General features: G+C 44.8%; 1 protein-coding gene and 1 long non-coding RNA gene across 5 annotated transcripts; one reads left to right on the top strand and one right to left on the bottom strand.

The window, feature by feature from the left end:
• Nucleotides 1-85: 85 nt before the first annotated feature.
• IMMT (inner membrane mitochondrial protein) lies at nt 86-21,001 on the bottom strand. 4 transcript variants are annotated; one of them, XM_083860923.1, is made up of 15 exons: nt 20,899-21,001; nt 16,204-16,280; nt 15,630-15,819; nt 14,146-14,266; nt 11,924-12,004; nt 10,745-10,846; nt 10,075-10,211; nt 8,969-9,072; nt 6,954-7,089; nt 5,818-5,947; nt 4,087-4,101; nt 2,845-3,068; nt 1,876-2,007; nt 1,368-1,497; nt 86-1,041 (listed from the first exon to the last, which is right to left on the bottom strand). In XM_083860923.1, the coding sequence occupies exons 1-15, from the start codon at nt 20,941-20,943 to the stop codon at nt 434-436; spliced, it is 2,232 nt and encodes a 743-aa protein (XP_083717049.1). In that variant the 5' UTR covers nt 20,944-21,001; the 3' UTR covers nt 86-433. The 4 variants fall into 4 exon arrangements, with proteins under 4 accessions (XP_083717049.1, XP_083717046.1, XP_083717047.1 ...); XM_083860920.1 differs by lacking the exon at nt 4,087-4,101 and having other exon boundaries at nt 20,899-20,961; XM_083860921.1 differs by lacking the exon at nt 11,924-12,004 and having other exon boundaries at nt 20,899-20,960.
• Nucleotides 21,002-21,211: 210 nt separating this feature from the next.
• Nucleotides 21,212-23,993, top strand: LOC310909278. Its single transcript, XR_014590054.1, has 2 exons — nt 21,212-21,369; nt 21,749-23,993. It is a non-coding gene; the product is annotated as an uncharacterized lncRNA (long non-coding RNA).
• The last annotated feature ends 215 nt before the right edge of the window (nt 23,994-24,208 follow it).

The following is a 24,208-nucleotide window of genomic DNA, read 5'->3' as shown; positions in this document are numbered from 1 at the left end:
GCTCTTCAGGTCATGGAGGAAGACTGAGCTTTGTACTGCCCAGCTGTAGCTGATGTTTAAACAGGAGACTTAAACAGCAGGAAAAAGTGGTTGAAGTCTTGTTTTTATTCAGCTGACAAAGTGGCAAATGATTAATGGCAGGTTACAAACATTATTTTGGTTGGATCACAAGCCCACTTGGTAAGATGGGGAAACATTAATTCTTACACAAATTGTAGGGAAGCTTCCTGAAGTTGGTTGTCAGGACAACTCAAAACCAATAAAAATACAACAGATGGTGAAATTAAATACAGTGCAAGGAAACAAGACGGTACCCGTGCTTTGATTTACCGCTTCCAGCCCCTGCCAACAGCTCTGTTTGAACCCTCAGGAGACCATGGGATTTCTCTCTGGCCCAGAACAGCTGAACTGCCTCCAAAGCTCCAATCCTAGCTCACTGCACTTGAGTTGTTCCCAACCCCACAGCACTGGCGTACGCTGTCAAGATATCCACAATCTGTTTGGTTTCCAGGGTCATCCGCGCTTCCGTGAGCCAGTCGTGTGCCACCCTCCTGGGCTCCCCTCGTAACTGGTTGACAAATTTGGCCGCCAGCTCCAGGTCTCCGTGTTCGATGCAGTAGGAAGCGTAAGACAGTAACTTAAACGTGTCGAGGTCGTCGGGGCTGAGCTCGGATGGCGGCTTCAGCTGCCGGGGGTGGAACACCAGCAGCGACTGCAGGTAGGACAGGAAGTATTGGTACAGGCTGTTCCTGGTCTCATCGATCATGGCCACTCGTTTTGCCAGTTTTTGGACCGTGTGGAAGCGCGCCCTGAGGGCCTCCTCGCTGTACACGCCCCGCGTCAGCGCGTCCTGCGGCAGCGCTGCCGTTAAGGCTTCCGTGAAGGCGTTGTCGGCACAGCTGGCCCTGATGGCCTTCACCGCGCTGCCCAGGGGCTCCGTGGGACTGTCCCCCGAGCCCGACCGCAGGCAGTATTTGAGCGCTTCCACGGAAAGCCACAGCTGATGCGCCTTCCTGGCCTCCTCCTCTGCTACTGCGTGACCTGCAAGGGAAGCCAAGAAGGGGCTCTCAGCTGGGAACAGGTGGCTTTGAGAACAAACAGCAACAGCCATCCCTCTCCACCCTCTGCTTTACAAAGCAGCCGCCCCCTCAGCATGTGCTCTAAAGCAAGTCTGTCCCACAGGCAGTTTAGAGCCAGAACAAGACAACTTTTGGAAGAACCACCTCATACTTGCTCATTTGGGATTTGCTAGGTGCCCAGCAGTGTGAGCTATGTGTCTAAGCCTGAGTTTAGACACCCAAATTTGGGCAAGGGGCATTTGGGGAACACAGTTTTAGTCCTTAGAGAAAGGATAATTCAGTGCTCACTCTCAACTGCTTGCTCAATTCCCTTCAGCCTGGCGTATGCAGTGTTTATATCTAAGGTGAAGTTGTCGAGCTGTTCCTGAGTAAGGCGTCTGAACTGCATCTCCTGTTCACTGAGCTTCTCTGATAGGTTCTGAAACACAGTGCAATACAAGTAACAGAAACAGCTGGTTAATAATAATAATTTTATTTTTAAGACACATTTCTGTAAATCTGTTATCCTTGTTAGGGCCAATGCATACAGTAAATACAATATATACAGTAAGAAACCTTATTGGGGTGAATTTAACAGTTACTGCACTTGTATTAAAAATTTATCACCTATAGCAAAAGCTTTTCAGACCAGTCTGAATAAAACCTACATGTTGAGGCACTCTGTATCACCTCAAGCTTGCTTCCCTCCCCAGCCCCCATTTCTGTCCCTTGGAACATAGTTCAGGACTCTTGTCATATGAAACGTGTGCTTTGCAAGGGTTTAAATTTAATTCCCGTGGGGACTCCTCTCCCTTACCTGCTCAAATTCCACCTTCAAATCCTGCTCCTGGATCTTGAGGACGTCTCTGAGGTGGTCGGTGTGGGCGGCAGCCTGGCGCCGGAGCTGCGTCCGCATTTCGCTCTCCATCACTTCCCGCACCTCTTCCACCTGGACACACACGGGGTGTAATGCACCACTACTGCTCCTCACACAGTCACAGTGTCACACCAGTGAGTACTGAGGATACATGTCAGAGCAGTGGCACTGACAGAGCCTGCCTTTCATCTTAAAAGACCTGCAGAGGTCCAGTTTAACAGCTGAGCCTTTTCCTGAAGATGTTAAAAGGAATAGATTCATAGTTCACCATGTGAGTAACTGCTGGTTACTCAGTAGGCACTTAAGTGCAGCTATCAAAATAGTATATATAAAAAATAAAGTCACACGTCAAATCAAACATTGAAACACTTTTGGAAGCTGCTTTATAAATCAGCTTCTACACCAAGAGATTTTACCTTTTCCCTATGCAGCACTATAATGGCTACACAAGGTCAGATCTAACAATGAAAATTATTCTCAGTGAGGGTGGTGAGGCACTGGCACAGACTGCCCAGAGAGGCAGTGGCTGCCCAACCCCTTCCCAAGATCATGCTGGATGGGGCTTGGAACAACCTGGTCTAGTGGAAGGTGTCCCTGCCCACAGCAGGAGGTTGGAACAAGGTGATATTGCAGGTCCCCTCTAACCCAAATCATTCTAGGATTTGATCCAATAATCCTGTCCCCAACAGGAGACTAGTAACTTCACAGTCATTCCCTGTATGATTTTACCATTCTAACTTTGCAGCAGTTTCCTTGCTCTATGTCTCCTTTTCATGTTTAGCCTGGGGGTCACCCATGAGAATTCTCCCACTACCCAGAACATCCCAATTGTCTCTCTGGGCTTTTCCATTAACTCTTCTACCTTCTTTTTGAGCCAAAGATTTAACCAGGTGCTTTAGGCCACTTTACCTTCTTCTCCTGTTCTAGTTCAATCTCATTTTTGTGACGCTCCAGCGCTTTGGCCACAGCTGCCTCAAATGCTCTTTTATCTTCAAGTTTCTGTTTCTCCAGGGCAGTCTCGATGTGCTGCTGCTCGCGCACGCGCTGCTCCGCCAGCTCCTTGTTCAGCTGGTCGATGCGGCGGTGCGCGTGCGCGATCAGCGAGTTCAGGTCGTCCGTGGACAACTGCCCAGCTGAAGGAAACACAGGGCATGAGGGAGGGAATGGAGACCACAGGGAAACCTCTGCAGGGCTCCCCCCACCTCCCACTCAAGCACTCGGGCTCCAGGGGGTTACTGACCAGTGATTTTGTTCTAGGGAAGGTCTCTGAGCACTTCAAGCCCTTGACCTGTGCTAATGCCCACCCAACACCACTTTCTGAACTCTACTTTCATTCCAGGGCAGAAATTATCTTGGCTTCTTCCAAATTATTCCCAGCTGTAATTTACACTTCAATATCCATGTCACACTCAGAGACTGTCGACAGCTCTGTCATTTCTTGGTTTTTACAGCACCATGTATTTTCCCCTCTGCCAGCACATAGAGCAGCAGGGGATGTCACTGTGAGGGACAGAAAGAATTACATTTTCTCTTCAACAGTCCTCCACATAACTGCTCCTAATCAGATTCCTTAGCCCAGATTGTACTATTCAGGTTTGGCTATTCAGAAGGCAGCACAATTCACAACCACATTGTACCTGAGAGAGGAGGACCCAAGCTTCCCCTGCAGCATCTGGTGACCTGAGAAGGGCTTTATAAAATGCTGCAGCTCATTTTGCACTGGCTGCCAGCTAAATCATCTGTATGGAAAGCTGGGACTACTTGGGAAAGCATTCCTGCAGGGTCTAAAGCAAGCAAGATTGCACAGTCCTTCAGTCACCTTGCTGTTGAGTGCTGGACAAAGGACTGGCCCAGGAGGACTTGGAGCAATGGTGCTCATTGTCCAGTGGGAAAGCTGACCAGCAGCACCAAGCTCAGCTGTTGGATGTAACAGTGTTAAAAAAAATATCAGTTTGTGTTCTAAGCCAAGTGTGCAAAATGACTGGAAAGGATCCCAAGGTATACCTCAGCCTGAAATGTTCTAGGAATGCCACATTTCACCCTTTGTTGGTAACTGCCTGTAACTTAAAGCCATGCCCCACAGAAAAATAAAAAAAAGGACAAAGAGAAGAGGTAACTTTCAAGGGATGAGAACAAGTGACAGTAACTCACCTAAGTCAGTTATCTCTGCAACAGAAAGAAGTTGGAAAAGTTAGTGCACATTCACTACAGCAAGGTGGTCATGCAAAGTAAAATAGAAAACTAAGTTTATCTACAGTGACTTAAACATGAGACCAAGTCCTTAGGAATTCAGGAAGGACAGTATGTGGAATATAAAAGTCTCTGTATTACAGGCAAGATGTAGCCCAAGACACTCCAACCACTAAAATCACCCTCGGAAACCCACAGATGGACACCTGAATTCAGCCAAAGCAAGGAACAGAAGTTTGAAGTAGGAAAGTGCAACAAGACACTGGAACTTTTAGTCTGACATTTCTAGGTTCTTACAAAACAGAAGCAGTTTGTCAAGAAACAAATTCCCCAGTGGCAGTGAGAGTCAGGGATCCAACAAGTCTGTCTGTCCCATGTGCTTCAGCAGGTCACACCAGTAAGAAATGGGGCACATGGAAGCTACAAGGAGCTTCCCTTTCCTCCCACAGCAGGGTAGTGATCACAAAACCCAAGATATCCTGTGCAAGGAAAGGCAGCTCCATCCCCAGGGAGCCTAAATAAGTTTTTTTTTCTTCAGAACTAATAACACCCCAAAAGCAAACTTCACAAACAATTTGTTAATTTCAAATGTTTTCCCCACATATACTGGGTGTGAGGTTGGCTGTGTTTTAAATGAAAACTGACCATTCCAAAGGTCTGGTGTATTCATTTAGCCAGGGAAGTTATTTTGTAGACTAGGGTCCACATTCCTAAAGCATAAAGTAACATTAAGAAAATCTGTTGTAGTTCTGTATTGTATACTTCAAGAAAAATATTAAGGCAACACTGACACGATTTTTTTTCAAATATGTAAGTTATTACTTCTATAAAAAAATCTGTAACTTAGAAATAAAGCCTTAACAGCTGCCTCTCAACACATCAGCTAGAAAAGATCTCTTAGCACATTTATGTTAAACTCTGAGTGGAAATATCTGGAAAGCTGGCTTTTTTAGGGAATTAATCTTTTGAACTACCACAGACAGTAATTGTTCCATGGACACACCACACATGAGTTCCTGCAGAAGCTCATCCACATCAATGGTGAACACACAATTCACCTCCTGCAACTCTGCTTGTCTTTAAAATGAAAGCAGTTAAGGTGAGCAAGGGCACCTGTGGCAAGGAGTATGCAGGGGGAATTACTGGGGTGAGCTGACTGTTCACCGCTTTTGTGCAGCACTGGCTCTTGCTACAGGTGTGTTACTGTGTCAGTTTAGTTCCGAAATTAAATGTTCTGGGGTGGGCAGAACAGTGAAACCTCTCAGTTGCAGTGATGATGTAGAAAAATTCAGGGAGTTTTTTATCATCCTGTAACAACTATGTTTTATAATATCTCTAAATCACAGAGTCAACCAAGTATTTGATTATTGACTGACACAGATTTGACTGAAATCTGGAATGACCTGGCTCCCTTTCTGAAATACCAGGGAGGGGAAGAGATGTTCATACAACCAGTATGAGATTTATCACACAAGAGCTGTTGTGTGATACTTCCCATACAGCACAGATAGAACTAATTCTCTTCAGAACATCTGCTTTAGATTATTTCATTTGGTTGTGAGATCACTTTCACTTCAGACCAACCAAATACTGTGAAAATTTGAAAAGTGGGATGCTGAACACTGAGTGGGCCAAGCACTACAAACCACAGTGGAACAAGCACGAGGGAACTCCTCTCCAATGGAGACTTACTCATCCCCTTCCAGCCAGGCTTCACATCGGGGGTGATGCTGTCGAGCTCCCGCTGGAATTCCTCTCTGGCTTTAGCCACCAGCTCATGGTACTGAGCCACGATCTTGGCCTCAGACTGCGCTGCCTGAACCTGGGATGAACAAGGATGAGATTAATTTGTTTTTCAAGGCAGGGATTGAAATTGAAGGCACATATAATTTAAAGCCAAGCCCTGGGATACTGGCACATATCAACCCCCAGCCCAAACAAGGCAAACTCACTTGGGAGAGCACAAAAACCCAGCCTGTGATATTAAACCTCTCTTATACATTATTTATTTGCTGGAACTATCACTAATCTCTTTTGCCTCACAGGCCCACTCTACACAGCCAGTCTGTAGCCTGGACAGGACCAAGAGTATCTTGAATTCAGTTTATATCTTAAAACATCTCCAGCTCCTTTTCTCTACTCAGATACAGGCCTAGTAGGTGATGCCTGTGATTGCTGCCATCCTCAGTGAGTTCTGATGTTCCCACTATCAGGCCAAATTCATTCCAAACACACCTGATGAATTACCAGCTCTCCTGCAAAGGGAGATAAACTTCACTTTTACATTTCTTTCCCAGTCTTCTGAACTGAAAAGTGATTTACCACTAAGTCATTAGCACACTTTGAACTCCTCCCCAGCCCTGTGGTAAATTACTTTGGAATCAAGTGGGAAGAATTACAAGTTGCCAACAGAAAGGACTGGCACCATCAAGCCACCTGGAGACTCTTTCAAGACAGAGTTCAAGTTCTCATGAAGATCTTGCCATATCTGATTACTGGCAATATAATGAGCTCAAAGCCTGAGTACAGCTACAAGAGGATGGATTTACAATTCACAATGCACTGGAAGTGGTCACAGCACTGAGCCTGTCTGAGCTCAAGAAGTGTTTAGATAACACTCTCAGGCACAGGGTGGGATTCTTGGGGTGTCCCGTGCAGGACCGGGAGTTGGACTCATTGATTCTGATGTGTCCCTTCCAACTCAGCATATTCTGTGATTCTATAAAATATCTCACCCCCTGCAGAGGATTTGGGAATGGGTGGTCTGTACAAGCTGCCAAGGAGTCCCTACTCTAGAGGCAATTCTAAACAGTCTGATGAAGCTTTACCTTTTTCACCACATTGTCCAAGTCCACAATCATATGATGGAGATTTTCTTCTGCAGCGACAATGTGAGGTTTGGCTCCTGCCAGCTGAGACTTCTTGGCCTTCTCGATGGTGCCCTTCATCCTCTCCAACTCCTCTCTGGAAAGAGAAGCAGCTGCTAAGTGTAACACATACAGGGCTTATCACCAAAGAAAATTTACTTTATGCTGTTGGTATTCACAGGAAGAACTACTGGGTAACTCTACTGGGGCTTCCTATCTACCAACTCTAAGATGCTTTGACTAAGGATTACTTTTTTTCCCACAGCCTGAAACCTACAGATGTCAGTGTGGCTATTCCATGTAAAATGAGAATTATTTATACTGCAATTAGTACTCAGGATTTAGCTGGAGGGAAGATGGAAGTTCACTGAAAGGAGTTAGTATTAGTCAAACTAGGTTAGAATTAGACAGCAGACATTTTCAGCACATAACAGCAGCAAGGAAACATGTTTAATATAGATGGCTTACACTTGCAGAAGTGTTTTGGACATGGCGACTGGTGGAGATTAATGAGGATGGGAGAGAATTTATAGGGCTCTGTAAAGATAGATTATGGTTTTTTGTAATTAGGAAAGAAATGCTTTCCTTTAGCACAATTGGAAATCAAGGAAAAAGTGAAAAAATGTTCCTTTTCCAAATCCATTCAAACCAATGGAGGTTTCCAATGACCTCATTAGAATAAGAAACAAGCTTTAAAATAAGTAAATTAAGAAAATAAATAAAAGCAAAGATATCCAGTAGAGCAATAGAGAATGAAAGCTGGTGCATGTGGGGTTTGTATTAGCTTTATTTTAACAATGAAACCTCAATTACACCTCCCACTAATTTTAGTCAGCACAGCAACATCAAAGATAAGGGAAGTTTATAATGTGATCGCAACCATGCAGCTTCAAGGATGATGTTACCCTGTCAGCCTTAGAAGCATCAGAGGGTTTCCAAATTTATTTCTAACCTCATTACAAGGGCATCTCGGAGATACTTTTTGTCATTTTATTTCTGCTCCTTCAGTGCCTGCAGACCACACTCAGGGCAAATCAACACAGGTCATACAGACCACTGGGTATGAGCAGTGCTGCCATTCAGAAATCAAGTTTTTCTTAAGCATGTGCTCAGTAAAAATCTAATTGCAATTCTGTGTACACAGGGAACTGCCAAAGGATGCTGCAAGGTTTAGTTTTTTCATTACAACTGAAAGAAGCTGGTGATGTAACTGGCTCAACACACAGAGTGCAGTCATGGAGTCATCCTCAAACAGTTTGGTTGGAAGGGATTTTAAAGATCTCTCTCAATCCCCTGCCATGGACAGAGGCACCTTCCAGTGGAACAAGTCACTCAGAGCCCCATCCAACCTGGCCTGGAACACTTCCAGGGATGGGGCAGCCACAGTTGCTCTGAGCAAACTGTGCCAAGGTCTCACCACCCTCACAGGGAAGAATTTCTTCTAATATCCAACCCAAATCTGCCCTCTGTCAGTTGAAGCCATTCCCCCTTGTTGTGCCCCTGTAACAAGTCCCTCCTCAGCTCTCTTGTAACCCCTTTAGGTGCTGGGGTGCTTGAAGGTCCCTCAGAACCTTCTCTTCTCCAGGCAGAAAGACAAGAATATTACAATAGGTTTATTACAAAAAAAAAATATTCAACAATAATACTGAAAGGATTGTGGAATTTTTTTTTCTGTCTAACTTGAACTTACCAGCACTCTATCCTAGTACTAAGGAGATAACCAAGTTCTTAAAAAGAACAGGATTGTTTCAGACTCTCTGGCACAGGGAGCACTTTGTGCACAGGCACCCAATGTTTGCACATGTCAAATTAAAATGCTCATGCTAATGAGTATTAAACCAATTTCTGATCTGGCACAAACAGGTAATTCAGTATGAACACAGGTGACTCCATACTTCAAAACCTCATCTGGTGTTTGCCAGCCCTCACATGAGCAATGTAACTTATTACTGCAAGACTTAAATCAAGCAACTCACTTGGCTTTCAGAAGGGCGTCGGCAGCTTCATCCACGGCTCTCCTGCGGTCCCTCAGCGCCTCATCCAGCGTGCGCCACTGCGAGGATTTCTTCCCCCCGGCGTCCTGGGAAGCACAAATTCCTCATCAGAGTCATTGCAATCACTGAACTACAGAGCTACCACAGAGTGGAAGCCTGCAAAGATTCACATGTCGCTGAACATTTCCCTCAAACTGAGCACCATTCTTGTGTTTTTCAACAGCACAACTGGAAGCTTTACAAGTGATGTTTCTCTTCCAGTGTTTTGTTTTGGTCGATTCTTAATGTTGTTTTTTTTTCCTGAGCCATAGACCTTTATTCACACAGAAGAGCTTACATGAGAACCACTGTATGGTGCACAATGTATTGTGGGTAAATCTCATGTATTTAAGTACTTTAATACTTTAAAACTGCATTTAAGCTTAATATTTAAAGTACCATAATACTTTAAAGTGGGTTGATTTGAAATTAAGCTTAGTAATTAAGTTTAAAAGCAATCTCTTAAGGCAGTTATTTCACTAACTACTAGATTAAGTTTTGAGAGCTTGGTTGGTTGCCCATGTCCCTGCTAATTGATTAACAACTGAATTTTATCTCTGCTCCAGAACTGAATGGGCAGTGACAAATCCACACAAATCCTAGCATGAGCACACCACAAATGTTATCACTTGTACATCCCCTTCCTACTTCCTGACAAGGAATAAATAATCCACGAAGAGGGTGTTGGCAAGGGAAATAAGTTCAATGGAATTACCAGAGTGGACACCATGCCCTTAACTAGGTAAAAAAAGTCTTGGGAATTAAAGTAAAATTAATTAAAATACAGTGTGAAAATTATTAATGTCTTAACTTGAATTTTTTTCTTGCAAAAAGAACATAGAAGAGTTAGGGGAAAAAAACAACAAAATTCAGAATAAAACCCACTGTATTATTTGACTATATCACATTTCGCAAATGGAAAGGTAAGTTAAAACTGTGATAAATGTAGAGACATTGCAAGAAAAGATTCCAAATTTATTTTTAATTCAGACTGAAGTTTTGCTGAACACAATGAAAAAGAAAAAACTGGCCCCAGTTGTCCAATTTACCTCAGAATCATCCATGGCCTCCTTCAGTATTTGGGAATGGGCATTCACTGCTTGCACAGCTGACTCCTGGGCAGTGATAGCCTGAAGGGTTACACGAGCAGTTGTGTTTAAGGCTCCTTCTAGAGTTGCTGCAAGGGCTGGAAAAGAAGTTAAGTCAACTAAACAATAAAGAAAAGACTCTATAATTAGTAAAATGACAACTTACAGCTTCTACATCTCTTATATTATTTTCTATGACCTAAAAGAGCTGGTCAGGTTGGGAACTAAACAGCTGCCTACAGAACAAGGTCACCAAAATGCTCTCCTCATTTAGAGCAGGTATTGAGGTGCAAGGCTGCACCTACAGCAAACCACCACCCAGTGAAAGATCTTTCCCACGGGACTGCAGGGGGGTGCAGGTATATCCTATGTTCACTTGTTCTAATGGTTCTTAAGAGAAAAGAAGTAAATTTTCCTATCTTCCCTGAAGTCCATTCCAACCTCAAATTTTCCATTATTCTTCAATTCTCAGTGATGGAAGAAACTTCACCAGCACTTCCTCTGCCAACTCAACACAGGGACAAGAGCCAAGAGGTGTGTAAGGAGCTCAGGACTATAAAGCCAATGCAATTCCACAGTTGTGTCCCGTGCAACATACACAGGAGCAGTGACAGTGACAGTGTGGGCTCACCTGACACCTTCTCTTGCTCCTCTTTGTCTTGCTGGGCAAGTCGGGCTGCAACTTCTTCTGGCGGCCGTTCTTTGATAGCATGGGAACCTTCTTGTTGTTTACCTATTCAGAAGTAAAGAAAGAGTCAAACTGCTAAAGTGGAGAGTCCAAATTAGTGTACAGAGGTTATTTGTAGAGAAGTAACTTTATCAAAACTGATTTTTATAGTTGGCATCACTTTGTAGATCTGCCTTCTGCTCAAAGCAATGCTGGAACTACCTGAAAAGTCTTTATATCCATAATTATAAAGGCCAGTCTCACAACTTAAAGACAAGAGCATGGACACCTCACATGCATTTGGAGATTTTCCATTGTCTAGCTACAAAATTACACAAGACTCTGAAGTCAAAGGCAAAGCAAAAAGTGAGAAACACTTATAGAACCAAGTTGAAATTTAAAGTGAATCTCTATTCTTGCTTTTTTTCAGTTCTCCTCTGGCATGCTTACAGACCCCAACCAAAACAGCAAAGGATGAGTGAGAAGGCTGTGGTGGATCACAATTATCCTCTATTCCCTTGCCTACAGACACCTAAAATGCCTTTAAGAGTGAGAATTGACCTAACTAATGCTCAACAGCAACTAATGATCAACAGCAAGTTGCATCTGAACTGAGGAGAGAGCCCAGAACTCTCTGCCTCAAGCTGCAACAAAATCCTTCAGGTCACCTCTGAATAATGCTGATGTTACTCTGCAGCATGTACTTACCCCTGGCATGCTTTCTATGAAATGTGTTCGTAACTAAAAGAATTAATGTAATCTAATCTCATCTGGAAGAGACCATCATCTCGAGGCTGGTCTCTCTTGCTGAGTTTAACAATAAACAAAGTTTCTTCACTTGTCCCTGGGCACACTGAACAGCAATCACAAAGCCACCAAGAGCAGAGGCAAACTGGAATGAGCAAGTTCAGTTCAGCACAAAGGCAGGCTTTGCTCTTGTGGTCACACCTACACCTGTCCCAGGCATCAACTGCAGCTCTCACTGTGCTAAGAATCTGTTAACAGATGATGGAAGTTTTCTGCAGGAGGCACAGAAACTCACACCTTTAAACAATGACAAATACCAACACAGAAGCAAGAATGCATGCACATGAGACTAGAGGATCTGAGTTTTCTTCATTGCATTCACATGATTGTTTTCACCTTCTTCAGTCTGTATCCCCGGAGCTGGCACCGACATGGCTACCCCTGTTGCAGAGATGATCTGTGCTGCAGCCTTGCCTGCTGTTAAACAGTTGCAGAACACACCAGTTAGTACAGCTGGGAGATGGGTGGGCTCCATCTGCCACGGCCCAGAGCATCTTCAGCCATGCTGAGCTGGTCAGGAGGGGCTTAAACCAAAGCTGCTGCGAGAGGGGACCCAGGAAAAGGAAACCTCACTTCATGGAGCCTTGGTGGGATGTTTCCTGTGACTGGAGTGTTGGAATGGAAGGATGAAGGCTCTTTAGGAAGGTCTGGCAGGGGACACAAGGAGTGCAATCACCCTCTTTGTCAATGACCAGCTGGAGTGCATGAACTCTGCCTCGGGATGGATGAGGAGCCAACCAAGAGCTTATGGGTCAGGGTTAAAGGGAGGGCAGGGATAGGTGACATTACACTGGGGGTCTCCTACAGGCTGCCTGAGCAGGATGACAGAGTAGATGAGGACCTTCACTGAGGGAGCAGCATTGCTGAATAAGGGCAGAGCAAGGGCAGAACTCCCTGGAGTTCTGAAAGCATTTGCCACTGCCTTGCATGACATCCTTATCTCTAACTGGAGAGACATGGGTCTGATGGATGAATCACTCCATAGGTAAGGCATTGGCTGGATGGTGGCACTCAAAGGGTTGTGGGCAATGGCTCAATGTCCAAGTGGACAGCAGTGATAAGTGTGTTCCTCAAGGTCACTGTTGGGACCAGGACAGTTTAACATGTTTGTTAGTGACCTGGGCAGTGGGGTTGATGCACCCTCAAAAGGTTTGCTGATGACACCCAGCTGAGCTGTTCTGTCACACTCTGGGGGGAAGGGATATTCATCCACAGGGGCCTGGAGAGGCTCAAAATGTGGGACTGTGTGAGCCTCATCAAGTTCCACAAGACCAAGTCAGGGTCAGGGCAAGCCCAAGCACAAACACAGGCTGGGGGGAGAATGGATCAAGAACACAGCCCCCAGGAGAAGGACTTTGGGGTGCTGGTGGATGAGAGGCTCAGTATGACTTTGTAATGTGCACAGGCACAGAAACCACCTGTGTCCTGGCTGGATCCCCAGCAGGGTGGGCAGCAGGTCAAGGGAGTTGATTCCACTCCTCTAACTCTGCTCTGGTGAGGCCCCATCTGCAGTGCTGCATCCACCTCTGGGCCCCCCACATTAGAAGGACATAGATCTGTTGGAACAAGTCCAAAGGAGTCCATAAAGATGCTCAGAGGGCTGGAGCACCTCTACTATGGAGACAGGCTGAGAGAGCTGGGAGTGCTCAGCATGGAGAAGAGAAGGCTCCAGGGAGACCTTCAAATACCTTCCAGTATCTACAATGGGTTACATGAGAGCTGAAGATGGTCTTCGGACAAGGGCATGGAGTGACAGGACAAGGGGGAAGGGCTTCATACTGGCAGGGTTAGATCAGGTATTAGGAAGAAATTCTTTATTGTGAGGCTGTTGATGCACTGGACCAGGTTGCCCATAGAAGCTGTGGCTGCCCCATCCCTGGAAGAGCTCAAGGCCAGGCTGGATGGGCCTTTTGGGTCTAGTGGAAAGTGTCCTTGCCCTTGGCAGGGGCTTGAAATGAGACGGTTTTAAAGCTTCCTTCCCAACCATTCCATGCTAAGTGCTATAATGTAATAACTGGGATAAAAGATTTAATTTTTTCCTCTGTAGAACAAATTAATTTTATATGGATGCTATTATTTCCAGAAGATGATTTCCTGGATAAACAGCAACAAGATATTAGTTACACATACACAGAGCCATTAGTGATAACATAAAAAGACATCACAACTGCTCCTCTCTGAACATGTTCCATTTCATCTGGCTTTACAGTAGCCCAGCAATTATTCAAAATTAAGTGTCTTGTGCTTGCAAGAGCCTCAGAGTCCAGCACCTGAAGTTCCTGCTGAGTCTCATATCTAAACTACACAGGCTGGTCATTATTTATCTTAAGATTCCAAATGTCCTCTAAATAAAATACATTTATTTAAAAAATAGGGAAAAAAAAAAAAAAGCTAAAGCCATTTTAGGCAAATGTTATGACTTGGAAAGAAAAAACATTAATTCTAAAGAATTAAAACCTTTACCTTCAACCATTCAAAGGACAATTTTAATCTACTCTAACATATATGATACAAATTAGGTAATTTGCTTCTTTATACATGACATTCTATAAATTTACCTCCTTTTTCCTCTGTAGGAGCAGCAGGTTCTGGTTTGCCTATCTGAGATTTGGATGCAGCCTGTTTAGACTCTTTCATTACTTCTGCTACAGATGAGATCTTCAGAGGACCTTGATGTATCTTGAAAAGTCAGAAATAAGAAAGATCATCAGTTTTTCAAACAGCTTGGATTTCACTGATTCCAGTTAAACGGAAAAGAACTTTTCCATATCCAGGTGTCTGTAGCATAAATCTGAGCTTCACAGTGCAAATGAAAACAGTCATCTAATGTCTTGACTTGATTTTTAATTCAGAAGGAATTTTTACAGTTTTCACCTCTCCGAAAATGCAGGTAGAATTCTGGCAGTTTTTACCATAAAGTTTATTAACTTATTCATTAAAATCAAATAGTTTCATGGCCCAAATAATCCAAACACTTCTGAGTGTGTTTAATGCAGAAACCCTAAGTTTAGCTTCACTGATTTCTTTTGAAAGGCTTCAGATGCTGGTGGTTGAGGCAGATAAACACTCAAACACAGAATATTGTGACATTTTATGAGATTAATCCCTTAATATCCATTGTGGAAAGCCACAAGGTAAAAATAAAACCATCTGATTTAGAGCCATGACTGGGGAGGTGATAACTCTGCTGATCAATCTGGTTTGCCAAATTCCCTGGTGCCTGGGAGGCACCAAGAGCTTGGATGATAACAGAAAGTGTAGCTAAAACAAGAAGAGAGAAAATTTTGTTGACTGATATTCCCCCACTCATTAAGAACAGCTTTCTTAAAATTCAATTTAAAATATTTTGAGTTTCCTGAAAGTCAAATGGCTTCTGAGAGCTCAAAAAAACCACAGCCAGAGCAGATTTTCAGTATTCTTGATTAATGGGAAGTGTTTCCTCCACATGCAGGAGCAGAGAAACTACCAGGTTTCAATTTCCAGAGTTGTGCCAAAGGCAGTATCAGATTTTTCTTTCTCCAGGGTAGTGCCACCAAGATTTTGAAGCATGATGCTCGTGCCTGGCTCCGCACCATTCAAATCTTTACTCATTCAAGAATGTTCTCAGTCTGCTTTAAAACAACTTAATTTAGAGTAAGTTTTGTAATTCTGCTACACCACTAACTACACTAAGCCTCCAGTAAAGCAGTTAAATTCCTACCTTTCATCTGCCTCTCTCTCTTCTCATTTTATTTCTGAGTATAAGAAGAGCAGCTATTCAGTTGGGATTCTATTAGATGATTTTACTGTAAATAAAAATAAGTTTTCCAACCCACACATCACAATCATGAGATGGTAATGGGAAACATACAAGCATCACTTTCACAGCACCAAGTAGGAACTGAGTTTGTAATTCTTAAACCTTAATTTAAGGAATCTTAATTCTTGAACTTTTAAAATTAGTAGCACAAAGCAAAATTAATCAGAATTTGACACCTAAGTGCAGACACTCCCTTTAAAAACCAGAGAAGTGAATGTGTGGGGGTGAATGGGAAACACTTACTGGTTTCTTTGGCGTTGGTGTGCTGGAAGGTGCAGGGCCAAGTGCCATCTCAAAGAGTTTGTCAGAGTAGGGAATGGCCTTTTCCACATTCTCCCGGAACTGTCTGTCATAGCTGGCATAGAGGACAGTGCCACCTATCCCTCCACCCACCAACAGGAGACCTGCACCAATGACTTTGCCCACAGAAACGCTGAGGAGGAAAGGAGAGGGAAAGGGATGTCAATCACATTATATGGTAAACATCAAACAGTTTGTGAGTCTTCAGCTCAGAGCTGTGGACCACCAGGACCTGACAACAAACCCAGAACCTGCTTTAAATCCCCTTCACCCCAGTACAACACTGGTTAGTGACTAACCCAAACCAAAGGTAGGATGGCAGCCCACGACTTCCACGATAAATATCGATCACCTTCATTTTCTTCATCTAAATCTGACTGAACCACACAAGGAACACACCCATGAGAACAGGAGCTACTGCACACTAAAATCCCACTCCCAGGAGTGTGCTCTAGGTGAAACCACGGAGCAGGATCCCTCTGCAGGAGCAGCCCCACCCTGCCCTGCCCGTACGTACCCGGACTCCCCGGGGTGGGTGGCATATCCGCGGCAGGGGCGCGACGGACGGAGCGAGGCTCTCACACACCGACTGTTCTGCAGGGGGAGGAGAGGCAGGGTCAGCAGGGAGCACGGTGAGGCATCTCCCCCTCAGCACAGCACGGGGCTGATTTACCCCACACAACCTCGTGTGGCTGTAGGGAAGCTCTGACCTGCCCTAGGACAGCGACGTTGGACTCTTCTGTTAACACACCAAGAGCTTTCCCACGTGCGGCTTCCAGGGTAAGGGCTTTCTAAGCAGTCAAAAAATTCTTTGGAAAATGAAAAAACCTCTACCCCAGCTTCTTTCTGCACTTATTTTACTGATTTATGTGCTGGGCAGTACAACTGGGTTAATTTCAGATGCACTTCAATCTCACACAGTGAACGGCTCAGTGTGAGCACAGCAAAACACAACAACAGCTGTTTAAATGCTTAAAACTATTTTTAATTCTTAAGATATACAAACAATTCTCCTTGAGCTTCCAAACCAAGATCTCTTCTTTAAAAGAATTAATAACATGTACACTTTCCAGACAGACATTGGATTTTAATATATATTAAATTAGTATATGAAGAGTGATTTTATTGTATTCTACTCAATAAAATCCACATTACCAAGATTTTTATCTTCTCTAAAGGACTGGTTAAGCTACTCTAAGCCTACAGAAGAAAACACACTTGGCCTCAGAATTTTTCTCCCCACATGGGAATTACTAACAGGGAAATACAGGACTCATGAGAAATCAAAAGCAAAAGGCACAAAAAGAACTTTTCCCACAGTTCAGGTATTTTGCCCAAGAGGGAACTTTTCTTTAAAAAAGAAAAAAACTGGGAGATGCTCCACTACAACATAACCCCAAAAGACAATTTTCCCTATGTCCTTTTGCACATGGCAATAACATGCACAGCTCTTGTGGTTTAGGTCCTATCCCTGTCCAACAGCACAGACAGGAAAGGGCAGGAACACTGCATTCTTATTCTTTCCACAAAGGCAGCCAAAACATTTTTAATTAGTAGCAGGAGCACATGGACAGCAAGAGGAAGCATGCTCCTTTTACCCCTGAGACCTTCAGGAGCCCTCACTGTGGGTGGTTTTCTGGATTGTGATGGATAAAAAGGGCAACAAAATAATAAATATATTCTGTAACATTTTTGATTTTCTGACTTGACTGCCCCAGGAGCACTTCCTGAGGCTTCACCGGTCCTTTCAAGGGGAATTTCACTAACAAAAGCCTTGCAAATTATTTTGTTACCAACTTCTGAAAGTGCTCCTGACTCTCAGTATGTCCCTGTTACACCATGAAGTGCAGGAGGAGCAAAATAATCCAGCATTATGCACACAGCTCAATCCAATAAAATGAGAAAGGAAAAACCCCTGATTTTCTATTCATCAGTTCAGACTGAATTTCCAGTCCCTTCCAACAGCCCTCTGGGCCAGCTCAGCCCTGTCCCTGCTGGCTAAAACCCCAACTTACACCTGCTGATGGCAAACAGCACTGGATCCATTTGGCTCTACACCCTGAGCAAACATCAGCTCCTGTCCTCGGGATCAGGCTGAGCTCAGGAGTCACCAAAGCAGAGGAGAAAACCTGCCTCTCTTAGCTCAGCATTTATGCTTTATTCACCAGGAGGGGCTTTTTGGAGGGATTATTGATTTTAGTCCAGAGGCCCTTTGGACCAGATGATATTTTGAGATCCCCTCCAAGCTGGTCTGTTCTAGAATTAGGCAAATCCTTATTTCTATTTATTTTTCATTGAGATGAGAGGAACCAAAACACAGGCCCCTCCATCTCTGGCATTGGGACTCTCACACATGGAGCAATGGGAGCAGTAATTAAACCCAAAACAAGCCCTCACCAACCTCATCTTTCAAGACACTGCAGCAAATTTCCACAACTGGCCAGTGGAACAGCAAATGAAAATCTGTAGGTACTCATGTTTTAGGAACAGAAGCCCAAGTTCAATTTTTCATCCAAATATACTAATACCTCCAAAAACCACTATTTTTTTTAAATTCAAATTTTAAAGAAGCATTGCTCTCTTCTGGCCACCATAATAATATTGCTTATATTTGCTATACCACCATAATTTGGAAACCAGCAGGTAATTTCTAATCTCCCCTTCGCAAAATTTCCAGTAGTTTGCAAATTTTTAGACCCCTGTCATTTATTTGCAATAATGCCTCAAAGAATTTTGGAGAAATACATCACGTGTGCTTTGCTGTGCCCTTCAAAAGGCAGAAATAAGCCACTTTCTGTCCTGCAGAAGACAGAAAATTCTTTGGATGAGGCAGCACAGACACAGCAAGGATGCCCACAGCAAAGGCACTGCAGGGCAGCTGTTTCTATTTCTTCCTCCTCCTCCAGCAATTCTACATTTGTTTCACTCAACTTCCTAAACACTTATTATTTTACATTCATTATCTACTATTTAATCACCACAAGAATCACTTGGCAGGGCACATCACACCTTCACTCTGGTTAATATTATGAGCCCCAGTGATTTAAGGACATTTAAGGACTTCCATGTGAGCTCACCCTGGCTCAGTGCTCAGGGCAGGAATTGGAATGGCAGAACACCATTAAACAAATTAAATTTGCCTTGCAGGTTTATGCTTTATGTGTAAGTTCAAATAACCATGGGCAGGACACACCATCCTCTGCTCATTCAGTTCCAGCTCAGCCTCTCTTTGGCATCAGGCTCGAGCATCCTGATCCAGAATTTCTGTAATTCTGGGATTCATGCACTTAAACAGTAAAAGCAAACCAGAAATTTCAGAGAAGTTCTTCTTCTTTAAGGAAGAGGTCAGGTACAACAAGGACATCTGACCACAGAACTCAGATTCCTCATCATTCAAGACTTCTGCCAAATATCACACACTTTTACTAAAAGCCCTGTGTCTTTTCACAGAAAACTTCAAAAATACTTCAACTAAGAGCAAAGTCTCTCTGCAGCACTGCACATGTAGGAGAAAACATTTCTGAAAGTGATGAAGATCCTCTTCAATTTACTTGTTACAAGTTTAGTGATGCTCCAGGCACAGAGCTCACAAGTAGGAAAGAATGAATAGTTTTCCCAGTCTCCACCACGAGCTCTTTAGCACAGATAACAAACTGCTGTGGCATCTGTGTTTGCACAGCTCTTAGGGATAAATTCTCCCCTGTGAGGGTGGTGTGGTGGTTGCCCAGAGAAACTGTGGCTGCCCCATCCCTGGAAGTGTCCAAGTCCAGGCTGGACAGGGCTTGGAGCGACCTGGGATAGTGGAAGGTGTCCCTGCCCAGGGCAGGGGGTTTGGAATAAGAAAGCCTTAAGGTCCTTTCCAATCCAAACCACTCTGTGACTCTTCCACCAAATATTTATAGCCAGATGACCAACTTCCAGCTGCAAGGCACCACCCTGGCTGTTCTGGAGCTGTACAGTCATTCCAGACACATTCTGCTAAAGGCTGAGCACATGCAAATAGCCTCCAGTGATAAATATCTGCCAAAGCCTGGTTTCTGTCTTCTCAACTTCCAGAGAAAACTTTCCACAGCCAGGCAGACACAGAGGCTTTTTTCAGTGGGTATCAGGTGACCCAAGGACTCTCCAGGCTCACAGAACAGCAGAGGAAACTCAGCTGCTGCAGGGGAAAGGCTGGAGCTTTAGAGGGAAGAACGTACAGCTTCTCCTTTGCTAAACCTTGTGAACAGAGGGTAATGAACACTGGGATAGAAAGCAGGATATAAAAGTGGTCTAATCAGATAATTTTTTACCAGGCAGCTGAAATACAATTTGAGGCCTTGGTAAAGGAGTCACCCCCACCTATAAATCCCTGTGGCTTCCTGAAGTTGCTTTACTGCTTTTAAACAGGCTCCACAGCACATCATCGCCCTTATCTCTGCCGATAAGGAGAGGTAAAGGTCCAATTCACACAGCACGAGTCCCACGGGCACTTCTGCCCTCGGCACGGCGTGTTGTGTCCACTCTGTGTCCCTCCGTGCGGGCAGAAGGATCCCCTCACACATGAGCACTGTCACCACTCGTGTCCCCACGCTACACCCCGGGGAGCGCCGGCCCCGACCCTTCGGGCGGCCGGATCCAGCGGCCGCAGGAGGAGCCGCGCGGAGGCCGCGCCGGGGAAGGCAAGGTCACGTCCTTCCCCGCCGGGGAGCGCGCCCGCCACCCATCCACGCACCATCCGCGGGGAGCCGGCGGGCCGTGCGCGTCCCCACCGAGCGCCCGCCGACCCCGGGCCACGCCCGCGGCTCCCGGAGCTGTCCCGGGGTCTGGGCCGGGCGCGGCAGAGCGGCGTTGCGGGCCCGGCATGGTCATGGCGGCCGAGACTACAGCCCCCAGCGAGCAACGCGGCGCCGAGGCACTCCATTACGGACTACGAGTCCCAGCGCGTCCCGCCGCGGTGCCTCATTCCGTGCCGTGCTGTGCTGCCGCGGTGCACGCTGGGACTGGTAGTACACCCCACCGACCAGCGCCCGCCCCCCGCCTCCGTTGGCGGCCGCGGCCGCCCGTCAAAGGCTGCGCAGCCAATCGCGGCCCGCGCCTGCGGAGTCATTCAGCGCGCGCCGAGCCGCGGTCACAGGAGCTCCCCCCTCCCCGCAGGCCTGGCCCGGGCGCGCCGGTCACAGGGCTGGTCACAGCGGGCGTGGGTCGCGGGGCTCCCCCGGGGAACGCTCACCTGCTTGGCCGCGGCGAGCCCCGCTCGGCGGCACGCCCGCAGCATGGCTCGGAGCGGCGGCCGGCGCGGCCCGCGGGAAGGCGCCTTGCGCGGGTCCTGCCGGCGCCGCCTCCGCCCCCCCTCACCGCGCACCGCGCCTGCGCGGATGCTCCCGCCCCGCCAGGGGGCGGCCGCGCGTGACGGGTCTCGCGTGGCCAATGGGAGGGCGGGGACGGGCCGCGCGACGCCGGCGGGGCGGGGCGGGGCGAGGCGGTGGCGGCGCGCGGGGAAGGGCTCGCGCGCTCCCGGGACCGTCCGGGCGCGACAGAATAGAGTAAAATAAATAATAAGATAAAGCAAAAATAAAAATCACAGAATGGGTCAGGTTGGAAGGAACCAAGAGTTGGTCGTCTGGTCCAGCCTCGCTGGTTAAGCAGGGTCATTCCAGAGCACGCGGCACGGGATTGCAACCAGACCGCTCTGGAATCTCCGGTGAGGGCGAGGCCGCGGCCTCCCCGGGCAATGAGCCCCAGCGCTCCGTCACTGCGCTCTAAAGTTATTCCTCACTTCCAGGGGAAATTTCCTGGGCAGCAGCTTCTGCCCATTCCCTCTTATCCCACTGCCCGGCACCTCCGAGCAGAGCCTGGTCCCTGCTCCGAGCACTGACAGTATATAAATAAATTCAGACACTGACCGACACTGATGAGATCCCCCCCTCAGGTGTCTTTCCTGAGGCTGAACAGCCCCAGCTCTCCCAGCCTTTCCTCAGGAGAGAGATGCTCCAATCCCCTCAGTCTGAATGTAACACAGTATACATTTTATAGCTGTGTTATCTATTTTTAGCAATTTATTTATTTTTAACAATTTACAGCTGTAATCTTTCACAGCTCTCTCATAAACCTTCTCTCGCTCAGAGCTCTAAGAAGCCATTTTTATCTTATCCTTCAACCAGTCCGGCCAGATTTCTGAAGAGGAAAAAAAAAATCAGAATACATCAATAATGTTGTGAAAAACGAGGTTCACTTTTTAGTAAATTTTAAGGAATATGTTTAATAAAATAATTAAGACAATTAGGAGATAAGAAAAAACCAAAAACGGCCGGCCGGGTGACTCGGCATTCAGCCAAGTCCACACCTTGCTTTCTCAGAGACACTCGTTAAATACCCTTCTCGTTATATCGATATATGAAATTCCATCCATATTCCAGGAACTGCCCTGCATGGTTCCTCCTTGGGTCCGCCTTTTTAGAGCATGCGTGTTTCGTGGCTGTGTCCTTTCTATCGTGTCCAGCTTGGGCCTTGGTCCGTGCCTTCTGCGGGTGGTAGATGCTGATAGTTGGTGTTATCAGTAGCAGAGTCTTCTTTACATGTTCACTGGATGTTATCCCAACCAAACAGACAGTTTAAGCAGCTGCTACATCAACTACTCCCTTTATATCTAGTCTTACCAATAGCAGAAATAAACTTATATCCTTAATATCCTTACTATGTTATTAATCATATAGCACACATCTTGCGAAAAGCCAATTTTATAATACACACATATAACAAACCCCACCTCTTCTTTTTTATAATTCATTTGGCTTTGAGCCATATTCCTTGTTTTCTAGCTTCCATTATTTCCTCTTATAGACACTTACTTTCCAACCAGTCACCACTGGTCCTTAAGTTTTCCACAATTTAATATTTTCCCAATTATCCAATTTGGATGGGTTATAACAGTGACTGTCGATACGGGTATGTGCAATAAGAAAGGAACCTCAGTGTCTTTTCATATAGAACTTTCAATAGTATCTGTAGCATGATTTTGCCAATATCCTATAAGGCAAAAGACAAAGAATGAGTGAAGTGACAGAAAAAGGAATAACAGAGGTCTGGTATGGCTTATACCTCCACCCTCCATGCCTATGGGGTTGCTACCCACAGCAGGAGTATATGATCTTCTTGGTGGCAAGTACAGCGGCCAACCCAGTCTTGCCCTCTATTTCCTTGTTAATTCTTTTTGTTTGTTAGTTTTCAGACAAATTGCCTTTGACCTTTTTTTTTTTTTTTTTTTAACCGTAATTCTCTCCACTGTTCCTCAGGTATTTCCCACTCAACAGGCACTGGTAATCCCCATTTACCAAGATATATGTACACATGCATCACCAAAAGGCAGTAAAGTCTTTTAATCCAAAGGCCAGCTGCAAAGCCTTTTTAGAACTGACAATTAATTATGCTGGCCATAGCTGCACTTCGAGTAAAACTGCATCTTTAGTTCAGCTATTCCATGTACTGTGATTTTTCCGCATGATCATTTTACTGAAATTAGGGTGTCATCTTCCTCTCTGAGGAATCACTTCTGCTACCATTTAATTTTTGAAAGCTTCCACCTTTTAACTGTAACTAGGATTGAGGGACAGGTTAAAAAGAAATTTAAAGAGAGAAAAAAATTTACTCAGCAAAAAAAATAACTTAAAATACAGAGTGAAAAGAAGAGAAAAAAAAAAACCAACAAAAAAACAACAGAAACTTCTTTTACCCCTTCTGATGTTAGAGTTTTATCATATTGAAGGTTTCTGTTGGGCCAATCCTCTGCTCAGCCTATTCTTAGGGCAGGAAGACAATGAATTCTTGCTATTCTAGAAGATTTTCCTTCACTATTTAGGAGAACTTAGAAAGGTACATACACTATAGGATTTATTTCTATCTAAGGCAAACACATTCACTCAATTTGACATGCATTGGTTTGAAAGATTAGATACTCCTTAGAAACTTCGATAAGAACCCCCTTTGACAATCAACACCACCAGTTTTGTGAGCCAGGTCTTATCTGCAGCCAGCTGGAAAACTAAGAAAAAAACCTTCCAAAACAGTTTCTGCAAAATTCATAGTAACTTATCAAGCAGGGAAATAAATGAAACTACTAGAAAAATTTTGCATATACCACAATAATATTTCCAAGCAGCAAGTATCTTGTCATTCATACTATCTCTCCTTATATTCCACAAGAAAATCTGACATCTTCTTATATAAAAAAAACCAAAACACCTTCAAAAGTTTCTTAACAAAGACACACAAAGAACTGCCCATAGAAAAAGAAAAAAACCAAACAAACAACAACAACAACAACAAAAACTTCTCAACCAATATCTACATCTCAACCTCTGTCTAAGAGGCGAATGACAAAGTTTTTCCACCTTATAAAGTTATATAATTAGTACCTTAAATTATTTTTGATCCACCCATTTGAAGAACAAATCTTTATATCCCTTCTCATGACTTCTAAATAGTAGAAGAAAAATTTGCTCTTGAGAATAAACTTGACAGAACTAGATTTCTATCAGTAATTA

The sequence above is a fragment of the Zosterops lateralis genome (genome assembly GCF_965231275.1).
Source record: "Zosterops lateralis genome assembly, chromosome: 5".
Classification (NCBI taxonomy): Eukaryota; Metazoa; Chordata; class Aves; order Passeriformes; family Zosteropidae; genus Zosterops; species Zosterops lateralis.
The sequence above is the reverse complement of the archived record's forward strand: the minus strand, read 5'-3'. Positions and strand labels throughout refer to the sequence as shown.